This window comes from Natrix helvetica (assembly GCF_964273705.1).
Source record: "Natrix helvetica genome assembly, chromosome: 11".
Taxonomy (NCBI): domain Eukaryota; kingdom Metazoa; phylum Chordata; class Lepidosauria; order Squamata; family Natricidae; genus Natrix; species Natrix helvetica.
The window spans coordinates 5,070,362-5,096,778 of NC_138562.1; the positions used below are offsets into that span (position 1 = coordinate 5,070,362).

At 45.0% G+C, this 26,417-nt stretch overlaps 1 protein-coding gene across 2 annotated transcripts in view; it reads right to left on the bottom strand.

The window, feature by feature from the left end:
- The window catches only part of OPHN1 (oligophrenin 1), a 143,924-nt gene that overhangs the window by 81,042 nt on the left and 36,465 nt on the right, over nt 1-26,417 (bottom strand). For both annotated transcript variants that reach the window (XM_081963986.1, XM_081963985.1), the window contains exons 2-8: nt 20,925-21,020; nt 13,135-13,196; nt 11,980-12,051; nt 4,979-5,080; nt 3,112-3,222; nt 1,873-1,977; nt 128-257 (exon numbers count right to left, since the gene is read on the bottom strand). In XM_081963986.1, the coding sequence (XP_081820112.1) occupies nt 128-257; nt 1,873-1,977; nt 3,112-3,222; nt 4,979-5,080; nt 11,980-12,051; nt 13,135-13,196; nt 20,925-21,020 (678 nt within the window). The remainder of the gene's footprint in view (nt 1-127; nt 258-1,872; nt 1,978-3,111; nt 3,223-4,978; nt 5,081-11,979; nt 12,052-13,134; nt 13,197-20,924; nt 21,021-26,417) is intronic.

A 26,417-nucleotide genomic window follows, 5' to 3' on the forward strand; every position in this document is an offset into this window, starting at 1 on the left:
CAAAGCTCACTTATTTCCAGGATCTTCAAGCAAAGGCCTGTTTTAGCCATAGCCCCAAGGAGTGTTTCTTCTCTTTCAGGATCCCACTCTGTATAACCTCGTTTAAGAAAGTAAACCTGCCTCTTACATTTTTCTTGTGAATAGAGGTATCCCTCAATGGTTGGTTTGCCAGGTAATTTGCAGGTCAATGGGGCTTCTTTCATTCTTTTCTTGAGGTCTTCCAGCTCTTCACGCGTACTGTTGAAATGATTCCTTGTCTATTGAGCAATGGGAAAAAAGCAAGGGTGAAATTCAACAGGTTCTGGCCAGTTCTGGAGAACCAGTAGCAGAAATTTTTAGTTGTTCGGATAAACGGTAAATACCACCTCTGGCTGGCCCCGCCCCCATCTATTCTATGCCTCCAGAATCCCACCTGATCGGGAAGAAATGGAGATTTTGCAGTATCCTTCCCCTGGAGTGTGGAGGAAATGGAGATCTTACAGCATCCTTCCCCTGGAGTGGAAAGGGAATGGAGATTTTCCATATCCTTCCCCTGGAGTGGGGAGGGAATGGAGATTTTGCAGTATCCTTCCCCTGGAGTGGGAAGGGAATGGAGATTTTACAATATCCTTCGCCTGGAGTGGGGAGGGGATGGGAATTTTACAGTATGCTTCCCCTGGAGTGGGGAGGAAATGGAGATTTTACATTATCCTTCCCCTGGAGTGGGGAGGGGATGGAGATTTTACAATATCCTTCGCCTGGAGTGGGGAGGGGATGGAGATTTTACAATATCCTTCGCCTGGAGTGGGGAGGGGATGGGAATTTTACAGTATGCTTCCCCTGGAGTGGGGAGGAAATGGAGATTTTACATTATCCTTCCCCTGGAGTGGGGAGGGAATGGAGGTTTTGCAGTATCCTTCCCCTGGAGTGGGGAGGGAATGGAGGTTTTACATTATCCTTCCCCTGGAGTGGGGAGGGAATGGAGGTTTTGCAGTATCCTTCCCCTGGACTGTGGAGGAAATGGAGATCGTAAAGTATCCTTCCCTTGCCACGCCCACCAAGCCACACCCACAGAACCGGTAGTAAAAACAACTGAATTTCAGCATTGGAGAACAGACTCGATTTGTATTTGGGAGGCAAAATCTTTACGTTCAATGGGATACTTCAATGGTCTTCTATGGAAGAGCCAGAGAAGGAGGCTAATCTTGGTGGAGCAGCCTAGCAATCATTGCAAGCAGAGGCTGGCTAGACGACCCTGGGGACTTGGCAGAGAAATGCAAGAAGTCAAGGTGTGCAAAACATTCTAAGATCAGTAGGGCTGTTTTGAGAATGTGCCTCCACAGAGGACATTGGAAGAGTTGATTTCCCACCCTGGAGCTTTAATATAAATGGATGGTAATCACAGAGGCTCTTACCAAACGTTTAGCCAAAGGAACAATTTTTAAATATTTTAAACAAAGGTTCTCCTTGCACATACTTCATGTGCTAGTCGTTCCCGACTCTAAGGGGGCGGTGCTCATCTCCGTTTCAAAGTCGAAGAACCAGCGCTGTCCGAAGACGTCTCCATGGTCATGTGGCCGGCATGACTCAACGCCAAAGGTGGTTCCTATTTTTCTACTTGCATTTTTTACGTGCTTTTGAACTGCTAGGTTGGCAGAAGCTGGGACAAGTAACGGGAGCTCACTCCGTTACACGGCGCTAGGGATTCGAACTGTCGAACTGCCGACCTTCCTGATCAACAAGCTCAGCGTCTTAGCCACTGAACCACCCTTAAAATGTACATGCCTAATCCTAAATGTCAGTGTTGAGAATAAGAGGGTCACTAAAAATTGCTGCTTTTCCACTTAAAAAGAAGAGATAGGAAGACACTGGGAATATTGAAAACTCACTTACATTTTGCAAACTGAGCTGAAGCTGTTGCTTGTATGGAAGGAAATCTTGTGTGAGCTCCACAGTCAGGTTGTTGTAAGTGAAGAGGCTATGAAGAAAAGCCAACACCTGCGCAGGGAAAATGATAATATTTTAAAAATTGTACAGGCAAAAGCCACAGACCATGCTACAAATGGAACTGGGCCTCTGCAGGAGGAACATGCTGCAAAATCAGAAGTGGGATTCAGCAGGTTCTGACCAGTTCTGGAGAACCGGTAGCAGAAATTTTGAGTAGTTCTGAGAACTGGTAAATACCACCTCTGGCTGGCCCTGCCCCATCCATTCGCTTCCTCCCAAGTCCCAGCTGATCAGGAAGGAATGGGGATTTTACAGTAGCCTTCCCCTGCCACGCCCACCAAGCCACACCACGCCCACCAAACCCCGTCCACAGAACTGGTATCAAAAAAAAAATGAATCCCACTACTGTGCCAAATGACACTGCAACAAATTAGAGCCGATTTCAGCACAGGCCAAGCGGGGCTGACGGGCATCACAGTTGCCTTTCTGACCAAGTTCACACCAGAAGAGGAAACATAAGCAACTAATCTTCACCTGCTCATCCCCACTGAGGCCTCAACCTGTGTGCATCTACGATTGTGTGGAACAGGTTTTCCCCTTTAATTCTGCATAGTTTATTATATATTTTCTCTAAGTCAAGGACAACAATGTTTGAATATAAGAGTAGTGGTAGATACAGTCCAAAAACTTTTAAGCTCTATTTTGCTATTTTGAGGGTTAGCTGATAACAGGTAACCTTCTTATGCAGACTTAAGTTTATGAAGTTTATAGAGAGTACAGAACCCATTTTCTACCATTTCTAAATGGAATGGAACTATTTATTTCTGTGTGAAATTCTGCATATTTCAGTTTCCTGCTTTATAACCAAAAGAAACCCTCAATTTCTATTTAGAGCAAAATGAAATAAAACTAAAAGAAAATGCAAAAGACTATTGAGGACCAATTTCACCTTCATGAAAATTCGTATTTACTTTTTTCACCTTCTGAAACAAAATTGTAAATGCTTACACTAAAGAGTACACAGGTGGCCTTCTACTTGTGACCAGCCACTTAGTGACTGTTCAAAATTATGACAGACCACCCAAAAGGCATTTACTACCCAGTTCTAAAGTTCCAATACAACTTTTAAAAGGTTGTAAAATCCAGTCGGTCAGTCTAGGGGGGGGGGGGAGGCAGCAGACTTACAGGCTCCACAATACTGAATTTCTTGCTCTCCTGCACTTCTTGGATTTGATAAACATATTCCAGGGAAGATTCAAAAAAAACATGTCGCTCTTTATCAACCAGCAAATCAGCCTGAAGAGAAAAAGAAAGAAAGAAAATAAATACTACACCAATCTTTCTGCTGCAATTAAGGAAGCTATAAATCTGAGTAGTCGAACGCTATTTCTAAAAGTAGAAAGAGTGAGAGGGGGGAAGGAAAATACCCCCAGAACAGAAAACACCATGTGTTTTGAATTGTTTCTTAAGAACAAACTGTATTGGCCAGAATTCCTATTTCAGACTTGCATTCATTTCAAAGTGTCCATTAAAGTGGGCAAATCAACAATACATTACATAACAAATAGGGGGGAAATGAATTGTAAAGTTCAACTAATTCTCTCTAATGCTGAACACACAATTTCGCCAGTTTGTGAATTTTTATTTATATTCCACCTTTATTACATTTACAAATAACTCAAAGCGCCAAACGTATCCAACACATCTTCTTCCTCCTCCTATTTTACCCTGGCTTTCATGGCTAAGGCAGGACTTGAATTCACCGCTTCCCGCTTTAACCACCAGACCAAACTGGCTCCCCAAACCGTCTTCATGAAGAGACTCATTTACAACTTGGGTCCACCTCTACGCCCTATTCATGGATGTGGAAGCAAGGCCCGTGTGGGGGGTGGGGGGCAAAATCCAGGCTTGGTCCCCTCTTAGCCAGCAGAACTGACTGGCTGACCTAGTGTTCTGATTTAGGCTTCCTGAGAAAGCATAAATCACAATCTTAGTCCCCAAAACCCTCTTTTATTTATGCGGCTGTAAATTATGGTCATTAACAGTCCCCAAGGCTTCACAAACAGTCTGTGAAGATTCCAACAGATGTCTGCTCGAGTTGCCACATTCTTTCAGGGGAATGCTGACACGCACCCACCTTTTCTCCCTGGCAATGCTGCCAGAGACCTAAATGCCAAATGCAGAGCAAGGCCAAACTTAGCACAGAGTCAAACAGAACTTTACAAAGCTTGAACCGACCAGATGAACTAATTGCTTCCTGCAAAGGCTCCCATCCCGTTCACACTTCTTTTATGTCTTATGGGAGGAGCCAATCATCTCCTAGCCTTACTCCCAAGTTGACCTTGTTTTCTTAATTATTCTTGCCTTCTGGCAGCTCTGCGCATGCGCACACTAAGATCAGGTTCCCACTGTTCTTCTGCCTCGCTGATATTAGATTCCGGAGGCAGCACATAACTACTAGATGGCCTTGGCCCCTCTCTGCCTCTGATGCAGAGCCCTCGTCCAAGCCTTCTCCAAACTCCAGGACTTTCCTCCCCAACCTCCTCACTGTCCGAATCTGCTGCCAGCTCTGCTGGCTGCTGGCAAGCCACAACACCTAGGTCCAAGGACCACTTTCTCAGACCAACCTAACTAACAAAGTTGTTGCAGGGGTGGCTCTTGTTCCTTCTTGGCCCGCCACTGGGGATAAAATGTAAAGCCCAGAATGCTTTTGCTTGCCAGAGAAGTGCCAAAATAAGCAGATGTAATGAGTGCAACATCTGTATGACTGTGGCCTGTTAAATCAGTTCGGAGAGATAACTGTCAACCATTGATTGGTAACCTTAGTGCCAATCCATTTGCTTGGGGTGGAGGAGAGTCAGTGGGCTGGATCCACTGATGGGAGAACTCAGGGGTGGGAGAAAACTTTCTGCCAGGCAGAAAAGGAACAAGATGCACGGGAAAAATGCAGAGCAACATATTTGATATTCTGAAGAAATGGCTGGACATAAATAAACAACAGACAGCCAACAGAGTTCTCTGACCATCACCCAACCATCAGGCTCTCCTTTACCTCTTGAAGTTGAGACTCCTTTTTCTTGGAAGATAAATGCAGGTGGCGGTCCAGCATGGAGTAAAACTTCTCCCCATCCTTCTCAAACTTCTTCTTCCTTTCCTACGGAGAGAGAATTTGCACAAACCTCTACTGAGCACAAATGGAAGAGCCAAAACCACAATTCACGTGAAAGGTTAAAACTTGGATGTTCGGAGAGGAAGGAAAATTGTTCTGAGTGTGCTCAAAAACTTTGCTAATATTATTTTTATCTAACCCCAATTTCTGGCTGGGGAATGCCTCCTCAAGACCAAAATGAAAGTGTTTTGGTTTACACACGCACACACACACACACACACACACACTCACACACACCCCTATGTTTGAACTTAGCCAATGAGCACTGTGAACAGAGGATTCTCAGATTAGTTTTTCCTATGATTTGCCCAGAATATTCATGAGCAAATCTGAATTGAATGCTCATCTTCTGTATCTCACCTTTGTTTATTCTGCTGTGCAGAAAAACAGTTTATTTCAAACACAGACCTTCCCTAAAATGTTAAATTGCACTCAGTCCAGGAATAATTACAATTATGCAGATCGTTAACCACAAATGAACTTTTAAACCCTTCGACCAGTGATGGCGAAGCTGTGGCACGCGGAGCCATTTGTCAGGGCACGCGAGGCGCTGCCCTGTCAGCTGGCCAGCGCGCATGTGCGTGCTGGACAGCTGAGTTCACCCTTTTTTAAAGCCATTTTTCACCCAGGCTCCAGAGGCTTTATAGGAGCCTGTTCCGGTTTGCTCGGAGGGTCGTTTTGAGTGCTCCGAAGGCGTCAGGGAAGCCTCTGGACAGTCCCTGAAGCCTTCGGAGCGTTCAAAACGATCCTCTGAGAAAACTGGAAGTCCCTTCCGGATTGCTCGGAGGATTGTTTTGAGCGCTCCGAAGGCTTCAGGGACTGTCCGGAGGCTTCCCTGAAGCCTCCAGAGGGCGTCCGGGGGGGCGGGGAAGGCTGTTTTCACCCTCCCCAGGCTCCTATAAAGCCTCTGGAGCCTGGGGAGGGCGAAAAAAGCATGTACAAATTGGGGGAGTCGCGCCTGTAGTGTGCGCATGCGCACTGGGGGTCGTGCATTGCATTATGGGTGCGGCATGCCCACACACGACCCCCCTGCGCTCCCCCCACTTGTGGTACGTGAGCCAAAAAAGGTTCGCCATCGCTGCCTTAGACTTTACTACTATATATGAATTATACTTTCTATTAATATTAAAAGTATAGTTCATAGACGTTACAGACTATGACAGTGATGGCTAACCTTTCTGTTGTCGAGTGCCAACATCCCTAATGCAATGCGCACATGACAAACACCTCCGCGCCCTGCTCCCCTGCGCATGCACGCCCTCCCCTCCGCGCTCCCCCTGCTTCCCCATATATGTCTGTGTGATCCCCTGAACCCTATTTTGAGCCTAGCAGGCCTCCCTGAGGCCTCCTGGGACCAGAAATGGGTTTTGGGGGTGCGTGCTGTACCCCCCCACACACACACGTTCCCCCCCACGCATGCACACATCTCCCAAATGCGCGGCAGAGACCCAAAAATCAGCTGGCCGGCGGGAGATAAGCCAGTACTGAGGTAGACCAGATATCTGCTTCCTTTTATCAGATTAAAGGTAAATGTTCCCCTTGCACATATGTGCTAGTCGTTCCTGACTCTAGGGAGCAGTGCTCATCTCTGTTTCAAAGCTGAAGAGCCAGCGCTGTCCAAAGACGTCTCCATGGTCATGTGGCCGGCATGACTCAAAACCGAAGGTGAATGGAAAGCTGTCACCTTCCCATCAAAGGTGGTCCCTATTTTTCTACTTGCATTTTTACATGCTTTCGAACTGCTAGGTTGGCAAAAGCAGGGACAAGTAATGGGAGCTCACTCTGTTAAGCGGCCATAGGGATTCGAACCGCCAAACTGCCGACCTTTCTGATCAACAAGCTCAGCGTCTTAGCCACCGAGCCACCTTTAACAAATATTAACTACTATAGAATATGCTGCCTTTTCCAAAACAGATCCATCACACATTCCCAATAACCATTCCTTGACATCTGGACTATCACATTACCAATTTCTTAATATGATCCTTCTTGTTCAATATAACCATATTCCAAAGCTTTGCTATATAACATGTGTTAACACAAAGATTTCCCCACAGATTTTCTGCTTCTATACATGAACATGCTCTCCCAAAAAGGTGCTAACTGATCACTGTATCATGTGAGTCAAGGAACCTGCATTTTTTAATATATCTTCAGGATAGAAAAACTGATGTCCATCCTTTCAAACATGTCCTTCATGGACTCCAATCCACCCTAAATACAATTTTTTTGATGAATCAACCTGAATCTTAGATCTGTAGACAACATTTTACCATTTTAAAGGCCATAAATCCACTACAGGACTTTTGAGAATACTATTTCTTTAGTCTATGCTTGAAATATTCCAGAAATGTCCACTTTAAAAGTATTTTTGAGCTTTTGATAAAAACACATTACATGTTTTTAATTCTGACATGAATTCCATCAAGTAAAAATGCGTAGACACAGCCAATTTAAAGTCATGATCTCAGCTTTCGTGCAAACTTTGCAACTTACCACCAATTTTCATAGTAGAAGTTTTTCCAAAGAAAAATGAGTGTTATTATCACGCATGACTCTGATGAAGAAAACTCTATTGGTGTCCCAAAGATTGTTCACCACTCCTTCAAATAAAATATATTTTCTGCTACAGGTTATACTAGCCATAGCCACATAGGAAATATGTGTAATATGTGATTATATTTTCATTTTACAAGCAGCTATCTGATAAGGCCATTTATTTTTTTTAAAATCACAGAGATAAATGTTGCCATCTTATAAAGAATATGTAGGTTTTAATCTGATATAGAGATGTAGTGGCTTGACTGGTTAAGACGCTGAGATCAGAAAGGTTGGCAGTTCAGCAGTTCAAATCCCTAGCGCCACATAACAGAGTGAGCTCCCGTTACTTGTCCTAGCTCCTGCCAACCTAGCAGCTCTAAAACATGTAAAAATGCAAGTAGAAAAATAGGAACCACCTTTGGTGGGAAGGTAACAGCGTTCCATGCGCCTTTGGTGTTTAGTCATGTCGGCTACATGACCACGGAGACGTCTTTGGATAGCGCTGGCTCTTGGGCTTTGAAACGGAGATGAGCACCACCCCATAGAATCTGGAATGACTAGCACATACGTGCGAGGGGAACCTTTACCTTTAATCTGATAAAAGGAAGCAGATATCTGGTCTACCTCAGTACTGGCTTAAAAGAAGAGTTGTGAATCAGAGAGAGCCATGCTGGTCTGTGGTAGCCAAGAATCAGCAGCCTACTCCTCTGTTCAAACCAAGTTAAGTTTATTAAAAGGCATCTGCTTTTGTGAGTGCTTTTCCTCAGACGAACCACGTTGAATTTAATTCAATAATATTGCCACTCGAACTCATATTCTCCAACTAGGCTGTAGACATGAGATAATAAGCGAAAGCAGTTTTGGCTCCACAGGAGTCCACGCCAGAATGTTGATCCTAATAAATGATTGGATTTCTTTTGAACTTTGTCTCGAGGCTCGTAAATTAATTAGGTCGTCTTCTGGGACCTTCACATTCGATACCTCTGATGAAATGAGCTGTTGCTCACAAAAGCTTATGACTTCTGATAAACTTTGTTAGTCAGAAAAGGTGCTACCAGATTCCTCTGCATTTTTTGAATAATGATTGGCAGTCCCTGTAGGAAGAACACTGATGATTCACCGTGAGGCTGATTCACAAATTTAGAAGGGAACGAAAACAGGTGAAAACAGGCTGAACAACTGAAGCTCCGGTTGGTGCAAAATGCAGCAGCCCGCATGGTTTTGCGCAGACCTCGGTATTCACATGTATCACCTCTCCTGCAGGAGCTGCATTGGCTGCCAATTTTCTTCCAGGTGCAATTCAAGGTGTTGGTTGTCACCTTTAAAGCTCTTCATGGCTTAGGACCAGGTGGTCCGAGGGACTGTCTCTTGCCGGTCGCATCTACGCAACCCATCAGAGCAGGGGGTGTCAGGGAATGCTGCGGGTCCCATCCCTGAGGGAGATACACCTGGTAGGACCCAGAAGAAGGGCCTTCTCTGTGGTGGCTCCCTCTCTCTGGAACATCACCCCCAGAAATTAGAATGGCCCCCACTCTAATACTCTTCCGGAAGGCTCTGAAGGCCTGGTTCAGCCAGTGGGCTGGGGAAGCCAGAGCGGGATGGAGCCATTCAATGGCTCGTGTGATCGGCTGTCGCTGGGGCAGGAGGTGGGGGGCGATTTTATTATGTTAATTTATTGGAGTCTTTTTATTAGCTTACTATTTTAAATGGGGTTTAAACTTTGTAAGCCACCTTGACTCACCACTGGCTATTAGGCGGCAATATAAATTCAATTAACAATAAATAAAAATTATAAATTAATATTGAAAATGTGTGGCTGAAAGCATTACGTGGCTTCCGTAGTTTGTCAACTCAAGGAAGGAAAACGCCATCTAACATTTTGAGTAATTGGCAGCCTGTTTGTGTCCAGGGGTTGTGCTGAAGTCTGACATTCTTAACCTGGGAACAGTAAACTCTACGCTATGAGACCTCAAACTACAGCCAGTGGGGCGCATGCAGGCCGCCAAAGCCACTAATCCGGCCCACGCAGGACCAAGAGGCTGCCCCGCCCACATCACCCCGCCCAACCTTTGGCTGAGCACTGGACTTACCTTCGCAAACTGAAAGATAAAGCCAACAATGTTGGCCTGCAGAGAGATTCTCGAGGTGGGACAGGTGAAAAACGGGGCGCATAGATGCCCCAGGAGGCAAAAAACAGGTGAAAACAGCCCAGTTTTGGCCAAAAAACAAGCAGTTTTTGCCTGCAGAATGCTTCTGGAGCTGGGGGGAAATGAAAAATCGGGTGCACAGATGCCCCAGGGGGTCAAAAAAACAGGCGCCCACCCAGTCACATGACCACCTAACTGGCCAGCCCCCCAACAATCTGAGGGACCGTGAATTGCCCCCCTGTTTAAAAAGTTTGAGAACCGCTGCTCTACACTATATGACTAAATACCATATTTTTCGGAGTACAAGACGCACCTTTTTTCCTCAAAAAGAAGCTGAAAATCTGAGTGCGTCTTATACATCGAATACATAATTTTTTGCTTCCCGAAGCTCTACCCCCTCACCAAAATGGCTGTGCTTAGCCTTATGGAGGCTTTCAGAGAGCTCCTGGTGGCTGGGGAGGGCAGAAATGAGCGAAATACGGGACGTTTTTGCCTCCCAGCCCCCAGCAGCACTCTATAAGCCTCCATAAGGCTTTGCAATTTTTTTTTTACAAAAAACGGGCCCATTTTCGTGAAAAGTGGGCCGGTTTTTGCTCCTTTTTGCCCCCTCCCCAGCACTCTGCAAGCCCCCCCCCCAAGGCTATTCATGCCTTTTTGGGGGGAAACGGGCAGTTTTCGCAAAAAAGGGCCATTTTTGGGAGGTTTGCAGAGTGCAAAAACTTTTTTTTTCCTTTTGGAAAGCTCTTTAGCTGATTGATGAGAATTACATTGATCAAGTGCTGTGCCCAGCAGAAACAAAGACAGTGATTTCCTTCTCCAGCACATGGATAAATACACCTGAAAACATCTATCTACCTACCTACTCTCTCTCTCTCCCTACCTACCTACTGCATTTCTCTCTCTCTCTCTCTTTCTATTTCTCTCCTCATAGGGTGGCATCCTTTTTCCTAACTGAAAGCCCTATCAATTGTGGAAAACCCACCCCTTGCTATAGAGCCTCCACCTGGCGCACGCTGCTTTCTCCCCCCCCCCAAACCAGAAGCTCCTCTCAAAATCGTAGAGCCGACAGGGAGCCGCAGCAGAGGGATGAAAGAGCCACATGTGGCTCCAGAGCCTTGGGTTGTTGAAGCTTGGTCTAGACTCTAGGAATGGGAACACCACCACCCCTCTGCAAGTGTCTGTGGGTCACGCTGGCCCAAACAGAGAGGCTGGAAAAGGTCGCTCACCTCCAAGGAGCTCCTTGAAATGAGAGACTCACTCCCAACTGGGTAAAAAGTGGCACTTAACAAATCACCAAATGTGAAAGTTACCGTATTTTTTGGAGTATAAGATGCACCTTTTTCCCTCAAAAAAGAGGCTGAAAATCTGGGTGCGTCTTATACACTGAATAAAGTATTTTTTGCCTCCCGAAACCCAGCCCCTTCACCAAAATGGCCATGCAGAGCCTTTAGGAGGCTTTCAGAGTGCTCCTGGGGGCTGGGGAAATGAGTGAAAAACAGGCCGTTTTTTGCTCAATTTTGTCCTCCCCCCAGCCCCCAGGAATACTCTATAAGCCTCCTAAAGGCTATGCATGCCATTTTTTAACAAAAAACAGACCCATTTTCACGAAAAATGGCCCATTTTTTGCTTTTTTGAAGGGCATCCCCCAGGATCACTCTATAAGCCTCCTAAAGGCTATTCATGCCTTTTTTTTTTTTTTTTGAAAAAAAAAACCGGGCCCATTTTTGTGAAAAACAGACCATTTTGGGGAGGTTTGCAGAGTGCAAAAAAAATTTTTTTTTTATTTGCCTCTTCAAAATCTTGGTGCGTTTTATACTTCGGTCTGTCTTATAATCCGAAAAATAGTTTTGTGACTTTCCAGAAGGCTGATTGAAACATGTTTGTATTTCTTCAGCTGTTTTACAATGTTTGTAGACTTTGCACAGGAGACTATTGCATATAGCTCACAATATGGAAAGAGCAAAGTCAGAACATCCTAATTTTTGAAATTATTAAAAAAACCACATAGCTACTGTATTTAGCTACATAGCTAAATGTAGCCATCCGAGACCCTACTCTGCAATTTATTTCTTTTTAGGAAGTGGCTAGAGATACTTCGAATGAGCATTGAGAATCATGCAAAAAAAAAAAATGCCATCAGTCTCCTCTTAATACAGTTACGTTACAAATAAAATGGGATTAGAGAGAGGAACTTACTTTGGTGAATCCAATTTGCTCCTTACGGAATTTTTCAAGAGGTTTGATCAACAAATTACTGGCATTTTGCACCTATGAAGAAAAATGTAGCCAAATAATAAATAGGCAACAAGACTGAACCTTTTAAATCTGCATGATTTGGTCTTCCATTGTACTCCACAACTAATTTTGAAGTACCGTGTTTCCTCGAAAATATGACATGTCCTGATAATGAGGCCATGCCACATTTTGCTGGTGGGCAAAAATATAAGCCCTCCCCTGCAAATAAGCTCCCTGGACAACCCCCCCCCCACCTCCCACTAGGCAGAGCGCCGCTCACCAACCTAGCGGTATCCCAAAGGTGCTAAGCTGCGGGAACCGGAGGGGAAGCAAAGGTGATCGCATTGCTTGGCGCTGTTGGGATACCGCTAGGTTGGTGAGCAGCGCTGTGCCCAGCTGAAGAGGGGGGTTGCCAGACGGCTGCTCTCTTGCGAGCTGGCTTCCAAAGAGCTGGGCACAGCCTCAGGGGCGAACATTTGTGCTGTGCTGTCACAGCAACGCAACACAACAGCCATGAAGCGACCACGCTCACGAGCAACCACCTGGCAAACCCCCTTTCCAGCCGGGCACAGCGCCATTCACTGAGCTAGGGGTATCGCCAAGCCACGTGAGCACCTGTTAGCCACCGCCGCCTGGCTCCTGTGGCTTGGCGATACCCCTAGCTCAGTGAATGGCGCTGTGCCCGGCTGGAAAGGGGTGTTGCGCGAGCGGCAGTTCTGCTCTCGCTCACGCGCCTCCCAGCCTGACAATGCCCTGGCTCAGCTCTCCCTGCAGAGCTAGGGCACCTCCACTGCCGCCACCACCATCGCCACCATCCCAGCATGGCTTTTTCGGCGGCTTCCAAACCAAGTCTTCCAGCAGTGGCCGCTCTGGGCGTACACTCTATGGTTGTGGGCTGTTAGTTGAGAAGTCGTGTCCGATCCATCGTGACCCCATGGACAATGTTCTTGCAGGCCTTCCTGTCCATCATAAGCCAAGATTTAGAGTTCCCATGTTCCAACATTAACACAACATGCTGGGCCCAAGCCAAACATCCTTTGGGTCATGCAATGATGAGGCTGAGTCCCATTTACTGAATCTTCAAGCTGACTAAGGAAGAAGGAGAAATGTCCTTACCATCATGGACCTCTCAAGTTCCACCTCTTGCAGCAGCTCAGCAAATTCCTTAAAGGATTCAGCTGAAAAGGAGAGAAAATACTGCAATGAGAAAACATTCATTGAGAAATTAAAACAGTGGTGGAATTCAAAATTATTTACTACCGGTTCTGTGGGTGTGGCTTAGTGGGCATGGCAGGGGAAGGATACTGCAAAATCCCCATTCCCTCCCCACTCCAGAGGAAGGATACTGTTAGATTGGGTAAAGGAAAGGCACACTCAGGCTAAAGGCAACAACAGCTCTTTATTGTAACAGAACAACTATGTACAATCCAGCGAAGTTTTGGACTGACAGCAGCCCTTTTATAGGGAGCTGTCAGACCCTTCGACCAATGAGATTGAAACACTGTTCCCGCCGGAACAGAGGACCTTGGTGGAAACCATTATGACAGTTGCTAGTATCTAACACCCCTCCCCTCTTAGATGGAATCAACCGACTTGTGACATAGTCATGCAGGTGGGCGGGCTTTTTGGTAGCTCTGCCAGACCTGTGCAGTTTAATCGGAGGGTGTTTTTCGGACAGGTCAGATGGACCTGTTGGCTCTGCAGCTTCGCCTGATGGAAGCTCCTGGAATCTTTCACAGGCCGTGGCTGGAGCTTCTAGAGAGGGTTCGCTCGGAGCTCACTGCGAGCCTGCAACACAAGTAGATGAGTATCCCGGTGTTTTCGGTTTTGAGTTGGCTGTGGAAAGAGTGACTTCATGCTCCTTTTGGGTAGGGCTTCGGCTAACTCGTGCAGGAGTTACCTCTGGCTGCCTAAGAGTGGAGTTGGAGAGGCGGCCACGGAGTTGGTCAATGTGCCTTCTCCAATTCTGACGGTCCTTGAGCTCTACGAGGTAAGAGCGAGGCCTGGTGATGCCTATCATTGTGGCAGGAATCCACAGAGTTCCCCAGGCGTAGTTGTCAGCATAAACTGAATCCCCTATGCTAAAATTCCGGATTTTGCTTGTTGAGTCTGTGGGCGATGTGGCAGAATAGTTTGGGTGTAGCCGGTGTAAGTGGGACCTTAGCCAGCGATCCATGAGAAGCTCGGAGGGGCTTCTCCCCATAGTAGCACTTGGCATGATGTGTTGAATTGAAAGATAATGATCAACCCGTGTTTGCCAATCTCCCGGGCCCATTCTGGATAGGGCCTCTTTTGCAGATCTCACCATTCTCTCCACCTGACCATTGGAGGCCGGATGGAATGGCGCAACCAGGGCATGTCTGATTCTCTGTGCTGCTAAATAGGTCTTCAATTGCATGGCCGTGAATTGGGGCCCATTGTCAGAGACCAGGACATCGGGCAGGCCATGTGTGGAGAAAAGTCTCCGTAGTACCTTGATGACCACTTCTGCCGTGATAGAGGTCATGAGGACTACCTGTAGCCATTTCGAGTAGGCATCCACAACTACTAAGAATGTCTGGCCATGAAATGGGCCAGCAAAATCTATGTGCACCCTAGACCATGGTGCTTGAGGTCACCCCCACTCCTTAGCGGGCGGGAGCTGGTCCGGACTCCTTGCACGGTGTGCAGGTAGCCACCCATTTTTCGATCTCCCTGTCCATGTTAGGCCACCACACGTAACTCCATCTTGACAATTCCAGGATGCCCTACGTTTAAAGCCTCTAATACTGTAACTCGCAGTTTGGGTGGAACAACGACCCAGTTCCCCCACAGCAAACAGCCATTAATAACAGACAATTCATCTCTTTTATAATAATACATTTTGAAATCAGCCTCAACAGGCCCCTTGGGCCACCCCTTCCACCCCCAGTTCAAAATTTGTTTGCTCGCGGAGTCTCTTGCAGAGTGGCGGGCAACATCAGTAGATGAGACAGGACCAGTCTCTAAGCAGTCAATGAGAAGCACTGGCGTCTCGGCGGTAGGGTCTGCAAGTAGTTCTGGCAGAGGGCAGCGACTCAAAGCATCGGCATGCCCCAAAGTTGAGCCTGGTCGATGGACGAGGCGATAGATGTAGGCTACGAGGAAAATAGTCCATCTGGTCATTCGCGGCAACAATGACACAGGAGTAGGCCGATCCCCAGCCAGCAAGCCCAGTAGCGGTTTGTGGTCCGTGACGAGTTCAAAATCACGGGCATAGATGTACTCACGGAACCTTTTTGCACCGGCCACTGCAGCCAAAGCCTCACGGTCCAGCTGGCTGTAGTTCCGCTCAGCAGCGGACAAGGTCCTTGAGTAATAGGCTATGGGTGCCTGGGTTCCATTGGTATGCGGTGGCTGAGAACGGCTCTGACGCCAAACGGAGAAGCGTCACAAGTTAACACAAGTGGCAGGGTCTGGCTGTACTGAACCAGGAACGTGTCTGCTGACAGCAGTCTCTTCACCGCGGCAAATGTGGCTGCTTCGGCTCTGCCCCAGGACCACTTTGTGTTCTTTGCCAGGAGACGAATTTGCACGGGAGGGGTCACTACTGCTTTAATTCTACCTGCATTGCCTAAGGGGATTCAGATGTTGCTTTGCCTCTAATGGTTTCCATCCTTCTTAATTAAAGAAATAAACCGTTTCAAGAGTCTTCACTTTCTTAAGTTAGGAGAGGAGCCATTACAGCGTGCCTCCAACCAGCCATGAATGTCTGTGGGGTGGGGCGCATGTAGAAGACACATGTGCATGGGGGGGTTTGCACACATGCATAGGGGACAGGGGGAGCATGGGGTGTGCAGCATCCCCCCGCAGCCCATTTATGGTCCCAGGGGGCTGCAAGGAGTCTACTAGGCCCAAAATGGGATGGGGGGGGCAGGTGGAGTGTGGGGGGTTGCGCGTGCATGCGCAGGGGGCAGAGCATGGAGGGGTGTCGCACACACATTGCATTATGGGTGCAGGCACACTTTTGGCACAAGCTGACAAAAAGGTTAGGCACCACTGTTAGAGGGTAACGTAGAATCATCGATTGGATATTTATGCTGTGCCAAATCTATTTCGCAACTGATCAAACTTTTCCCTCCTTCAGTTTTTCTGCCTTCCCCTCAGGGTGCCCCCACACTCACCTGAGAGGACACCTTCACCTGTTCTACTTATTCTTCCCCCAAATCTAAATTCTGCATGATTTTACAAACATTTCCTACATACTGCAATAATTTTTTTTTAAAACCTGATCTGACGTTTGCACCTCTCAATCCATCCATCAATGCATCCATCTCAAATATTAATAGGCAAAGTAATCATTTACAACTGGGTTGTTTGTTTATCAGCTAAGAAATGTGAATAGTAAGCACATGGTTAGAAAAGCATTCTCAAAAAGAAGAAATCCAGTTCATTTCCTTCCCATGGAAATAAGTAGAAGCCCACTTTCTGATCAGGACAGAGTATCATACAACTCCTTTTTCTTAAAAAAAGAGGAATGGGAGAATGAACACACTTTTTTCAAGAGAAGGAAGTTGCACTGTGTTAAGGGCCTCCCAAATCATCCTGGGAAGGAGAAACCAAAGGCGGGAGGATCCCATTCTTGGAAACACACATTCCAGCTGTTCCTGGGTTCCCTAGGCGGCTACATGGATCCCTGGATCAGGGGAAAACAAGACATAAATCTAGTAGACATATCAACAAGGCCAGATATAGTTTGTATTTTTAAACTTAACAACTTGAACTTTTCAATGAAACTTCAGCTGCCCTAATACATGGCTCCTGCTCTGGATCTGAGGTGTTTAACAGATTTAACAGAATAACAGAGTTGGAAGGGACCTTATAGATCATCTAGTCCAACCCCCTGCTCAAGCAGGAGACCCTACGCAATTTTTGACAAATGGCAGTCCAATCTCTTCTTGAAAGTCTCAAGTGATGGAGCTGCCACAACCTCCAAGGGCAACTTCTGTTCCATTGTTTGATTGTTCTCACTGTCAGAAAGTTCCTCCTTATTTCTAGGTTGAATCTCTCCTTGTTCAGTTTTGACCCATTATATCCTTGTCTGGCCTTCAGGTGCTTTGGAAAATAGTTTGACCCCCTCCACTCTGTGCAGTCCCTCAGATATTGGAACACTGCTATCATGTCTCCCCTGGTCCTTCTCTTCACTAGACAAACCATGCCCAGTTCCTGTAACCGTTCTTCATATGTTTTAGTCTCCAGTCCAGTGGTGGGTTTCTGCCGGTTTGCACTGGTTCAGGCGAACTGGATCGTTAACAGTCCCGGAAGTAACCGACCCGGAAGTAACTGACCCGGAAGTAACTTCTGGGAACTGGCACCGGCCCTGTCGCTCGATCGCCCTTGCCGTCCCGACGCAGCTCGCTCGCTCCCCCTACCGTCCGCACTAAACTAGGCTAGCTCAGCCCGCCGCTCACTGATTGGTTCAGTGAGCGGACTGGAGGCGACCCATTTAAAAGCGGGTCCTCCATTTCAAAACTCCCTTCCCTTTGCCTTCCAGGAGCTTGCTGCTTCCCTCAGGTAAGCAACTAAGCGGGAGGGGGGGGCGGGAGGCTAGCTTCCTCACGGGGAGGCCTTCAGGTCTTCCCTCACTGAAGCGGTGAGCTGGCGGGGACAGTAGGCAGCAAGCCTCCACGAGGGAAGGCCAAAACCCCCCGCCCCCCCTCTCCAGCCTCGCCTGGCTGGCTAAGCCTGCCAGGCGACCTGCTTAGTGACAGTCTTACCTGTCCTGCTGTCTCTCTGCCTGTCTGCTGCCTGTTGCATCCATCCATCGCATCGGAGTGCTGCTGATTCTGCCTGCTGGTAAGTAACCTTTTTTTTTCTTTTATCTTTTTAATGTATTTTAAAATAATATTTTATTTATTGTGCATAGAATTTTTTAAAATAATTTTACTTAAGAGTATTGAGTATAGAATATTTTAAAATGGTTTACTTCAATTTATTGTGTGTGGATTCTTTTTTTAAATTGTCTTAGACTATTTTTAAAAAGATTCTATCCAAAATAAATTAAAATAAACCATTTTAAAATATTCTATACTCAATACTTTAAAATGTATTGTGCATAGAATTGTTTCAAATCGTTTTATTGTAATTTATTGTGTATGGAATATTTTGAATGGTTTCATTTTAAACTATTGTGTGTGGAATAGTTTGAAATGGTTACAGTATAAATTATTGCTGGTGGAATAATGGTTACAGTATACTATGGCTGGTACAATACCTTAAAATAGTTACAGTATAAATTATTGCTGGTGGAATACTTAACAATGGTTTTTAAGGATTTTTTTTATTTATAGAATATCTTTTTTAAGTTATTTTTTGGGAATTTTTATTTTTTAATTGTTTATAAAATATATTTACTGCAAGAAATGTTATTCCTTTTTGCAAATGTTTTCTTTGTGATGCAATATGTTGCTTAAAAGTGTTCAGACCAGGTTTATGTATCTCAAAGTGGCTGCTTTTCCATGGGCAGGCCAGGTTGGTGCAAGGCAGCTTTGCCACATTTAATGTGTTTCACCCTCGTTGTTTAGGTAATTCTGAGGTGGTTGATGGTTCTGTGAGCTTCCTGGCACTGTCCTTTATAATTTCCCACAATGCCTTGATGGTTTTTATTCCAGTGGTTTTGTCTTTCCTGTCCTTAGGGTTAGGAGGAAAAAACTGGTTTCATTTGCAGTTTTTGGGGGAGGGAATTCTTATTTTTTGGTGTTTTTCTGGCACTGTCATAGTTTGTGTGGGTGTGGGTGTGGGTTTGTAATGTCCCGCAGTTATCTACGCATTAATAATGATCTAGTAATATTTCCTTATACATTTTAGGCACCTTTCCTTACATAATTGGCGTTTTCTTTCATACTTTTGGATTTCTAATTTCTGTTTCCATTAGTTAGCAATTGCTAAAACAAATCCCACGTGAAAAAGTATTCAAAGCCTTCTTGATTTTAATTGTCAATTTATTTATTCCTGCACATTGTAATATTTATTCGTTTTCATATCTCTGTTTTTCCACTGTTGTGCAAACACAATTCCAGCAGCTGCTAACATGTGTAAAATTAAATATATATTGTACTCCCTTTCAAATAGCCAACAAAATATTTCTGGTTTTAATTCCATATCTTGCTTTACTATTGCTTCTAACCACTAACTTCTGAATAGCTACTTGGACTGATCTAAGTACTGAACCTAATTCATATATTCCTGTTTTTTTGGAACTGAGAACTAATTTCAGAAAAAGGAAATCTGTATTGCTCTGAGAATATGACATTCATTCTTGAACTATCTTCTTGGATGAAAGACTATATCTTTCCTGTTTGTTGGGAGACATCCTTCCTGAAAAGACTGTACATTGTTGGGTGAAAACAGAGGTCCCTTCTGTTACCTGTAGTGTAGTCCTCAGCTTACAACCACAATTGAGTCCAATATTGTTTTAGTTCTTCTGCAGTTAGTATTATTTAACAGGATGAAGAGGCAACAGAGTATGACCGCTAGGACAATCATCTTTCCTATGTAAGTAGCTCTTTTATTGCTTTGTGTGCTTGTTTCATCCTTAATATAGTAGTGCAAGCAATTAAAGTCTTGCTTTCTGTGTCTGTCCATTGTGCAGGTTTTTTGAGCAAAGTAAATCGATAAGGTGGTGTGCAGAAGACCAGCAAGCCAGGGATCCTTCCTCTGTAAGTAGCTGTCTTTATTGCTGTGTGTGGTGTGGTCTGTGCTGTGTTCATCCTTGAGATAGTGAAGTGCAAGCAATTAAAGTCTTGCTTTCTGTGTCTCTCCTTTGTGCAGGTTGTTGGAGCAAGGTGGTGAGATGGTGGTGCAGAAGACGCAAAAAAGGAGAGTAATTTTCCTTTTCTATTATTTTGTGTGCTTGTTTCATCCTAATGCAGTGCATGCAATTAAAGTCTTGCTTTCTGGGTCTCTCCTTTGTACAGGTTGTTGGAGCAAGGTGGTGAGGTGGTAGTGCAGAAGACGCAAAAAAGGAGAGTAATTTTCCTTTTCTATTATTTTGTGTGCTTGTTTCATCCTAATGCAGTGCATGCAATTAAAGTCTTGCTTTCTGTGTCTCTCCTTTGTGCAGGTTGTTGGAGCAAGGTGGTGAGGTGGTGGTGCAGAAGACGCAAAAAAGGAGAGTAATTTTCCCTTTCTATTATTTTGTGTGCTGGTTTCATCCCAATGCAGTGCATGCAATGAAAGAGTTCATTTCTGTGTCTCTTCTTTGTGCAGCCCATTCATTGGAGTCCGTGATACTGAAGACTAGCAAGAACAGTCATCTTCCTTCTGTAAGTAGCTCTTTTATTGGTTTTGTACTTATTTTAATCTTATTGTAGTTCATCCATTGGGGCAAAGAAATCAGCCGGCAAGCCACTCCCACAAAGGAGGCCACACCAACAGAGTAGGTTCCAAAAATGTTTGAAACCCACCACTGCTCCAGTCCTCTAATCATCTTGATTGCTCTTCTCTGTACTTTTTCTAGAGTCTCAATGACTTTTTTTATAGTGTGGTGACCAAAACTGGATAAAGTATTCTAGGTAAGGTCTTACTAAGGCTTTATAAAGTGGTATTAGTATCTCTCTAAGTTGATCCCCTCCTCAAATATTGGAAGACTGCTATCATGTCTCCCCTGGTCCTTCTCTTCAATAGACTAGCCATGCCCAGTTCTTGTAACCATTCATCATATATTTTAGTCTCCAGTCCCCTAATCATCCTAAGTAGTGATCTGCCCATCACAAGAGGGCTAACATGGCAGTTATGGAGAGGCCGTTAAGTATGCCCGAGAGGTTTGATGTAAGATATTCAAAGTGAATTACAACCAATAATTTTATTACTCAAGCAGGACATGAAATGGACTTCTAGCACCTAGCCCTGACAAGGCAAAAGAGGCAGCTGGCCAAAAAAGCACTTACCAATGTTGATTTCATCATCTGTCAGAGTGTCCCCAATGAAGTCAAACTGGAAGGACTGGAGTGTCAAGGAGAATTTCTGGACAGCCAAGGAATAATCTGGGAAAGTTTAAATGGGAGAATATCACACATGAGTATACAAGTAGAGCAATTCAATTTGCAGAAACCTCATAGCTGAAGCAAAGCACCGATTCTGAACCTTGGCCCCCAGGGACTTCTGAATGAAAGCTGGGCTACCCCCAAACATCACCTGCTTACAAAGAGGCTACTGCCCCCTAGCGACTGGCTTGCCTGCCTTATCCTGGCTCCTCCCCCTTTGCTCCTGGCCCCACCCATGGCCCCAGCTGGCCTCTGCAGCTTCCACAGAGCGCCCTGGATGCAGCTCCTGACTTCTGCCTGCCAAAAATGCCTTTGGGGCCAACAAAATATTCTTGGAAATAAATCTTACATTGAAGGCTGGCACACTATTTTATAGCATGGCAGCTTCTCAATGTTTTTGTTTTTTTAATGAAAACTATCTGCAACGGAATCAGGAATCCGAGAGCAGCAGCAGAGTAAATGTTTACCAACTCGCTGCTCTCCATGGCTATTAAACTGCCTTCGCCAGTTTTAAAATAAACATGCAGAAGAGAGGCTTTATGTGCATTAAAAATAATTTCCATGCTGGAGTCAACATAGGTCTGTCTATGAAGGAAGGAAAGAAGGAAGGAAAACATTGGCAGGGCTGCTCTGAATTTGGTTCTTCTGCAGAACAGTCCTCTGCCTGAACGGATCTGCGAAACTGTCGGACTGCAACACCAGCCCTGCAAGAGCCCTGCCTTTGCCCACTTTTGAGACCTTCACTGGAGATATTGCACCTTATAAGGCAAAAATGTGCTTTGATTTATCTATACATATATATATATAAGCAAAAGTCCACTCACGAGTCATCACAAAATCTCCAGAACTGTAAAGCCTACAGACTTGAAATTTGGCACCTATGTTCCCCTTGGTTTCTAGGTGCTTGCCAAGAAAGGATTTTTTTGAAATGACCATCAGATCATTAGTATTTCTTATATTATTATTATTATTATTATTATTATTATTATTATTATTATTATTATTATTATTATTATTATTATTATTATTATTATTATTATTATTATTATTATTACCATGCCCTCATGCTAAGGAGTTAGACGTTCTACTCCCCCTCCCCACCTGAAAATAACTCTATTCCAACTGCCACTTGGGGATGGGCCTGAGGGAGAGAAGGGGAGAGGAGAGGCCGATCGTAACTATTGATTAATGTTCAAGCTTTAATTGTCAATTTATCAAGCCCAATCACATAGTTCTGTAGTGAAGCGGAATGGGTATCCAACTGACTAATTGCATATAAATTATACTTCCATTCAAAACCACATTTTTTCAGGATGGCTATTACATTGACCCTTTCATGTTCATGTTCATTGATCAGGTTTTCAAGGCATTAATTGTTATTATTTATAAGTATTTATTTTATTTGTATCCCGCCTTTATTACTTTTTATAAACAACTCAAAGGGGTAAAACGTAAGTATATAGAGTCACGGGGCTGGAAGGGACCTTTATCATCTTTTTTGCTCTTCTCTTCATACTTTCCAGGGTCTCAACATCCTTTTTGTATTATAGTGACCAGAACTGGACTCAAGAGTTCCACGTGTGGCATAATCACTTCTTGTGATCTTGATACTTTCCCTTCCTACATGAGTAATCATGATTTTGATGCTTCCTCTTCTTGTGTTATTTTTCCCTCTCAGTGCAACTGAATCTGTAGGCAGCATATATGAATTGATTTACTTTCCTGAATATAAGATGCACCTTTTTCTCTCAAAAAAGAGGGTTAAAATCTGGGTGCGTCTTATACACTGACTACCGCATTTTTGGCCTCCTGAAACCTTGACCCCTTTGCAAAAATGGTTGTGCATAGCCTTTAGGAGGCTTGTAGAGTGCTCCTGGGGGCTGAGGAGGGTTTTTGCCCCCCCCCCCAGGTTCCCAGGAGCACTCTACAAGCCTCCTAAAGTCTATGCATGTCCATTGTTGACAAAAAAACTGGCCCGTTTTTTGTGAAAACGGGCCGTTTTTTTCCCATTTTTACCCGACCCCACCCCCAGGGCCACTCTACAAACCTCCTAAAGGCTATGCATGCCCTTTTTTGACGAAAAATGAGACATTTTTGGGAGGTCTGCAGAGTGCAAAACCCTTTTTTAAAAATTTGCCTCTTCAAAATCTTGGTGTGTCTTATACTCCGGTGCGTCTCATACGCCCCAAAATATGGTACTTTTGAGTCACAATCTCTAAAGCGCCTTCAAAGCTCATCTGCTTTCTTTTTCTATGCATTCTGGAATTTGGAAATTTAAAAAATACTTGCATAACCAAAAGCAACTCGGTCTTAAACACCAAGAGAAGGTAACTGTTTTGACCAGCTCCCCAGAATTGCATATGAAATCAGCATTCAACAGAGTTGCTTGGTGGCACATGAATTGATTTGAAGGGCAGGCAGCAAAAGACTCTGATTGCCATGCTTGGCTCATGGAGTAGAATCCGAAAAAGAGCCATTTATGCTCTTCAGCCTTGTTTGAAGGCCAACAAACCACAAAGAAGCAAAAGGCCAGGTAGGCGGGCTGCAGATAAACCAGGCTGGTAATGCTGGTAATGCGACGGGACGTGGTGTCTCAGTGGCTAAGTTGCTCAGCTTGTTGATCAGAAAGGTTGGCAGTTCAGTGGTTCGAATCCCTAGCGCCGTGCATGCGCAGCAGAAGACCGACTGGCGGTGGAGCTGGGCTGGGGCAACAGCTGGCGTGCCCACAGAGAGGGCTTTGTGTGTCACCTGTGGCATGCGTGCCATAGGTTTGCCATCACGGTGCTAGGCACAAAAGAGAAGGCTTCTCCAGAAAGCCCAACTAGAAGGTGGGAGTTTCCTTTCATCTTATTTTCTGAACCTTCAGACAGCCAATAGTTTTTTTCCAATGCTCAGGAGATGACTGGGCCGTTCTTCAGGTTTATTAGGTTTGACCATGGCACTGAGAGGTCATGTGATGCTATTGATAACGCATGAAGATCGGGGTTGGGCAAGCATTCTACCCTGGTTTACTTCCTCAAACTCTCTATGCTGCTGGAATCCTTGGAGACCAGGGGTGTCAAACTCGATTTCATTGGGGGGGGGGTTGCATCAGGGTTGTGCTTGACCTCAGGAAGGGGGGGCAGGGGGGCATGTCACTTGTGTCGGGGGTGCCTGTGGCGTCCCAAGTGCTTTGCCAGTGAAAATGGGCTCCCAATCTTCAGTCACATTATTAAGCAATGCACACTTGCAAATTGCTTTGCTATGACCAATAAACACAGTAGCCAGCACGACATCTGGTGGTTCCACATGCTAATCAAGCTTTGTGTAAAGAACAGTTTGCATTAAGCCATCATTTGGGGATACGAGCAGCAACCCTCCTCCTGAATCGTTGGTTTCCACACTCTCTTCCAGGCCCCCGTGCCTGCAGGAGTTGGTGCTTTTACTTTGGTTTTAGATCAAGTACAGACTACACGTCACTGACAAGCAGTTCTTAATTTGAAACAGAAGGCAACTGCCACAAGACATACATACATACATACATACATACATACATACATACATACATACATAAATAGATAAATAAATAGATAGATAGATAAATAAATAGATAAATAAATAAATATAGATAAATAGATAGATAGATAGATAGATAGATAGATAGATAGATAGATGATAGATAGATAAATAACGATAGATATAGATAGATAGATAGATAGATAGATAGATAGATAAATAAATAGATAAATAAATAGATAAATAGATAAATAGATAAATAGATAGATAGATAGATAGATGATAGATAGATGATAGATAGATAGATAGATAGATAGATAGATAGATAGATAGATAGATAGATAGATAGATAAATAGAAGGCCACAAGACATAAATAAAGCATAGTTTATGGGGCTGTCCTGAGCCAATTAAAGAGAATTGGGTTTCATTCTCTTTAGGAAGCAAAGATCTACTGTATGCTCATATTAAGCTACCATTAATCTAGAAGACACGGTGATTCAGTGGCTGAGACGCTGAGCTTGTCGATCAGTGTGTCACAGTTCAATGGTTCGAATCCCCAGCACCGCGTAATGGAGTGAGCTCTCCATTACTTGTCCCAGCTTCTGCCAACCTAGCAGTTCGAAAGCATGTTAAAAAAATGCAAGTAGAAAAATAGGGACCACCTTTGGTGGGAAGGTAACAGCGTTCTGTGTGCTTTGGCGTTTACTCATGCCAGCCACATGACCACGGAGAAATCTCTGGACAGCACTGGGTCTTTGGCTTTGAAACACAGATGAGCACCGCCCCCTAGAGTCGGGAACGACTAGCACATATGTGTGAGGGAAACCTTTACCTTTTAAAATAGCATAAAAAAGGATGCAAAGAGGAACAGGTCCTTCAAAGACCTGTTGCTGACAATTGGACATGTGTGCGTGTGTGTGTGAGAGAGAGAAGGGGAGGGAGGGAGGGAGGGTGCTTTCCTGGCAAGATCCTTTGTGCCAAGATCTCTTTCTTGGTGGATCCCTTGTGCCAAATTCTTTTCCTGCTGGAGATGAGTGAGCCAAACACTCACTAGACTCAACTGGGAGTTGAAGTCCACAGGTCTTAAAGTTGCCAAGGGTGGACACCCCTGTCCTAGACAGCCCTGCACAGGCCTGACCTGCAGGCAAACCCTGAATGCTGAAGTGGGGCACAACGCTTGAATCCTGCAGATGGAGATTTTTAAAACGCCATTCCTCTCTCTCCCACTCCTCCCCTCCGCCCGCCACACAAAGAGGAAGGAAGAGAGCTTGAGATGAGCCCTGTGAATTAGAGAAGCCCCTTATTTCTACTCTTCCTCTCTGCAAAAAAAAAAGCCTCTTTCAGCATTTTCTGCCCACAAAGATCTGCTTGCCAACTCTGGCAGGGGGAAGCGCTCAGCTGCTACCATTCAAAGAAAACTCCTCCATTTTGCACAAAGCCTGAAGCCTCTGTGGCTCTTTTGAGGCCATTCCTCAGAAATGCAGCCATAGGGGGAAGACTCACCGGGTGGACGGAGCTTCCCGCCCTTCGCCAGAAATGCATGATCGAGAAATTACAACTTCAGCTGAAGACACTGAAAAACCTTGGAAAGAATGCCCAAAGAATACAATGCTGGCGCTGGGGAAGCCCCCATGGAGGGAGACCCCTTAGAGATCCTGACAGGGAAAATATTCTCTCTCAGATCACAACAGGCTTCCCCACTGCTAGCAGCAAACCCGGTGTTCAGATCTAGGCTTCCTGAGACAATTAAAAATCACACGCTTAGTCCCCAAAACCCTCTTTTTATTTCAATGTCTGTGAATTATGGTCATTCAAGCCCATAATGAGAGTCACAGTTTGTGAAGAGTCTGACAGAAGTCTGCCACAGTCTTTCGGGATAAGGCTGATAAGCACCCACCTTT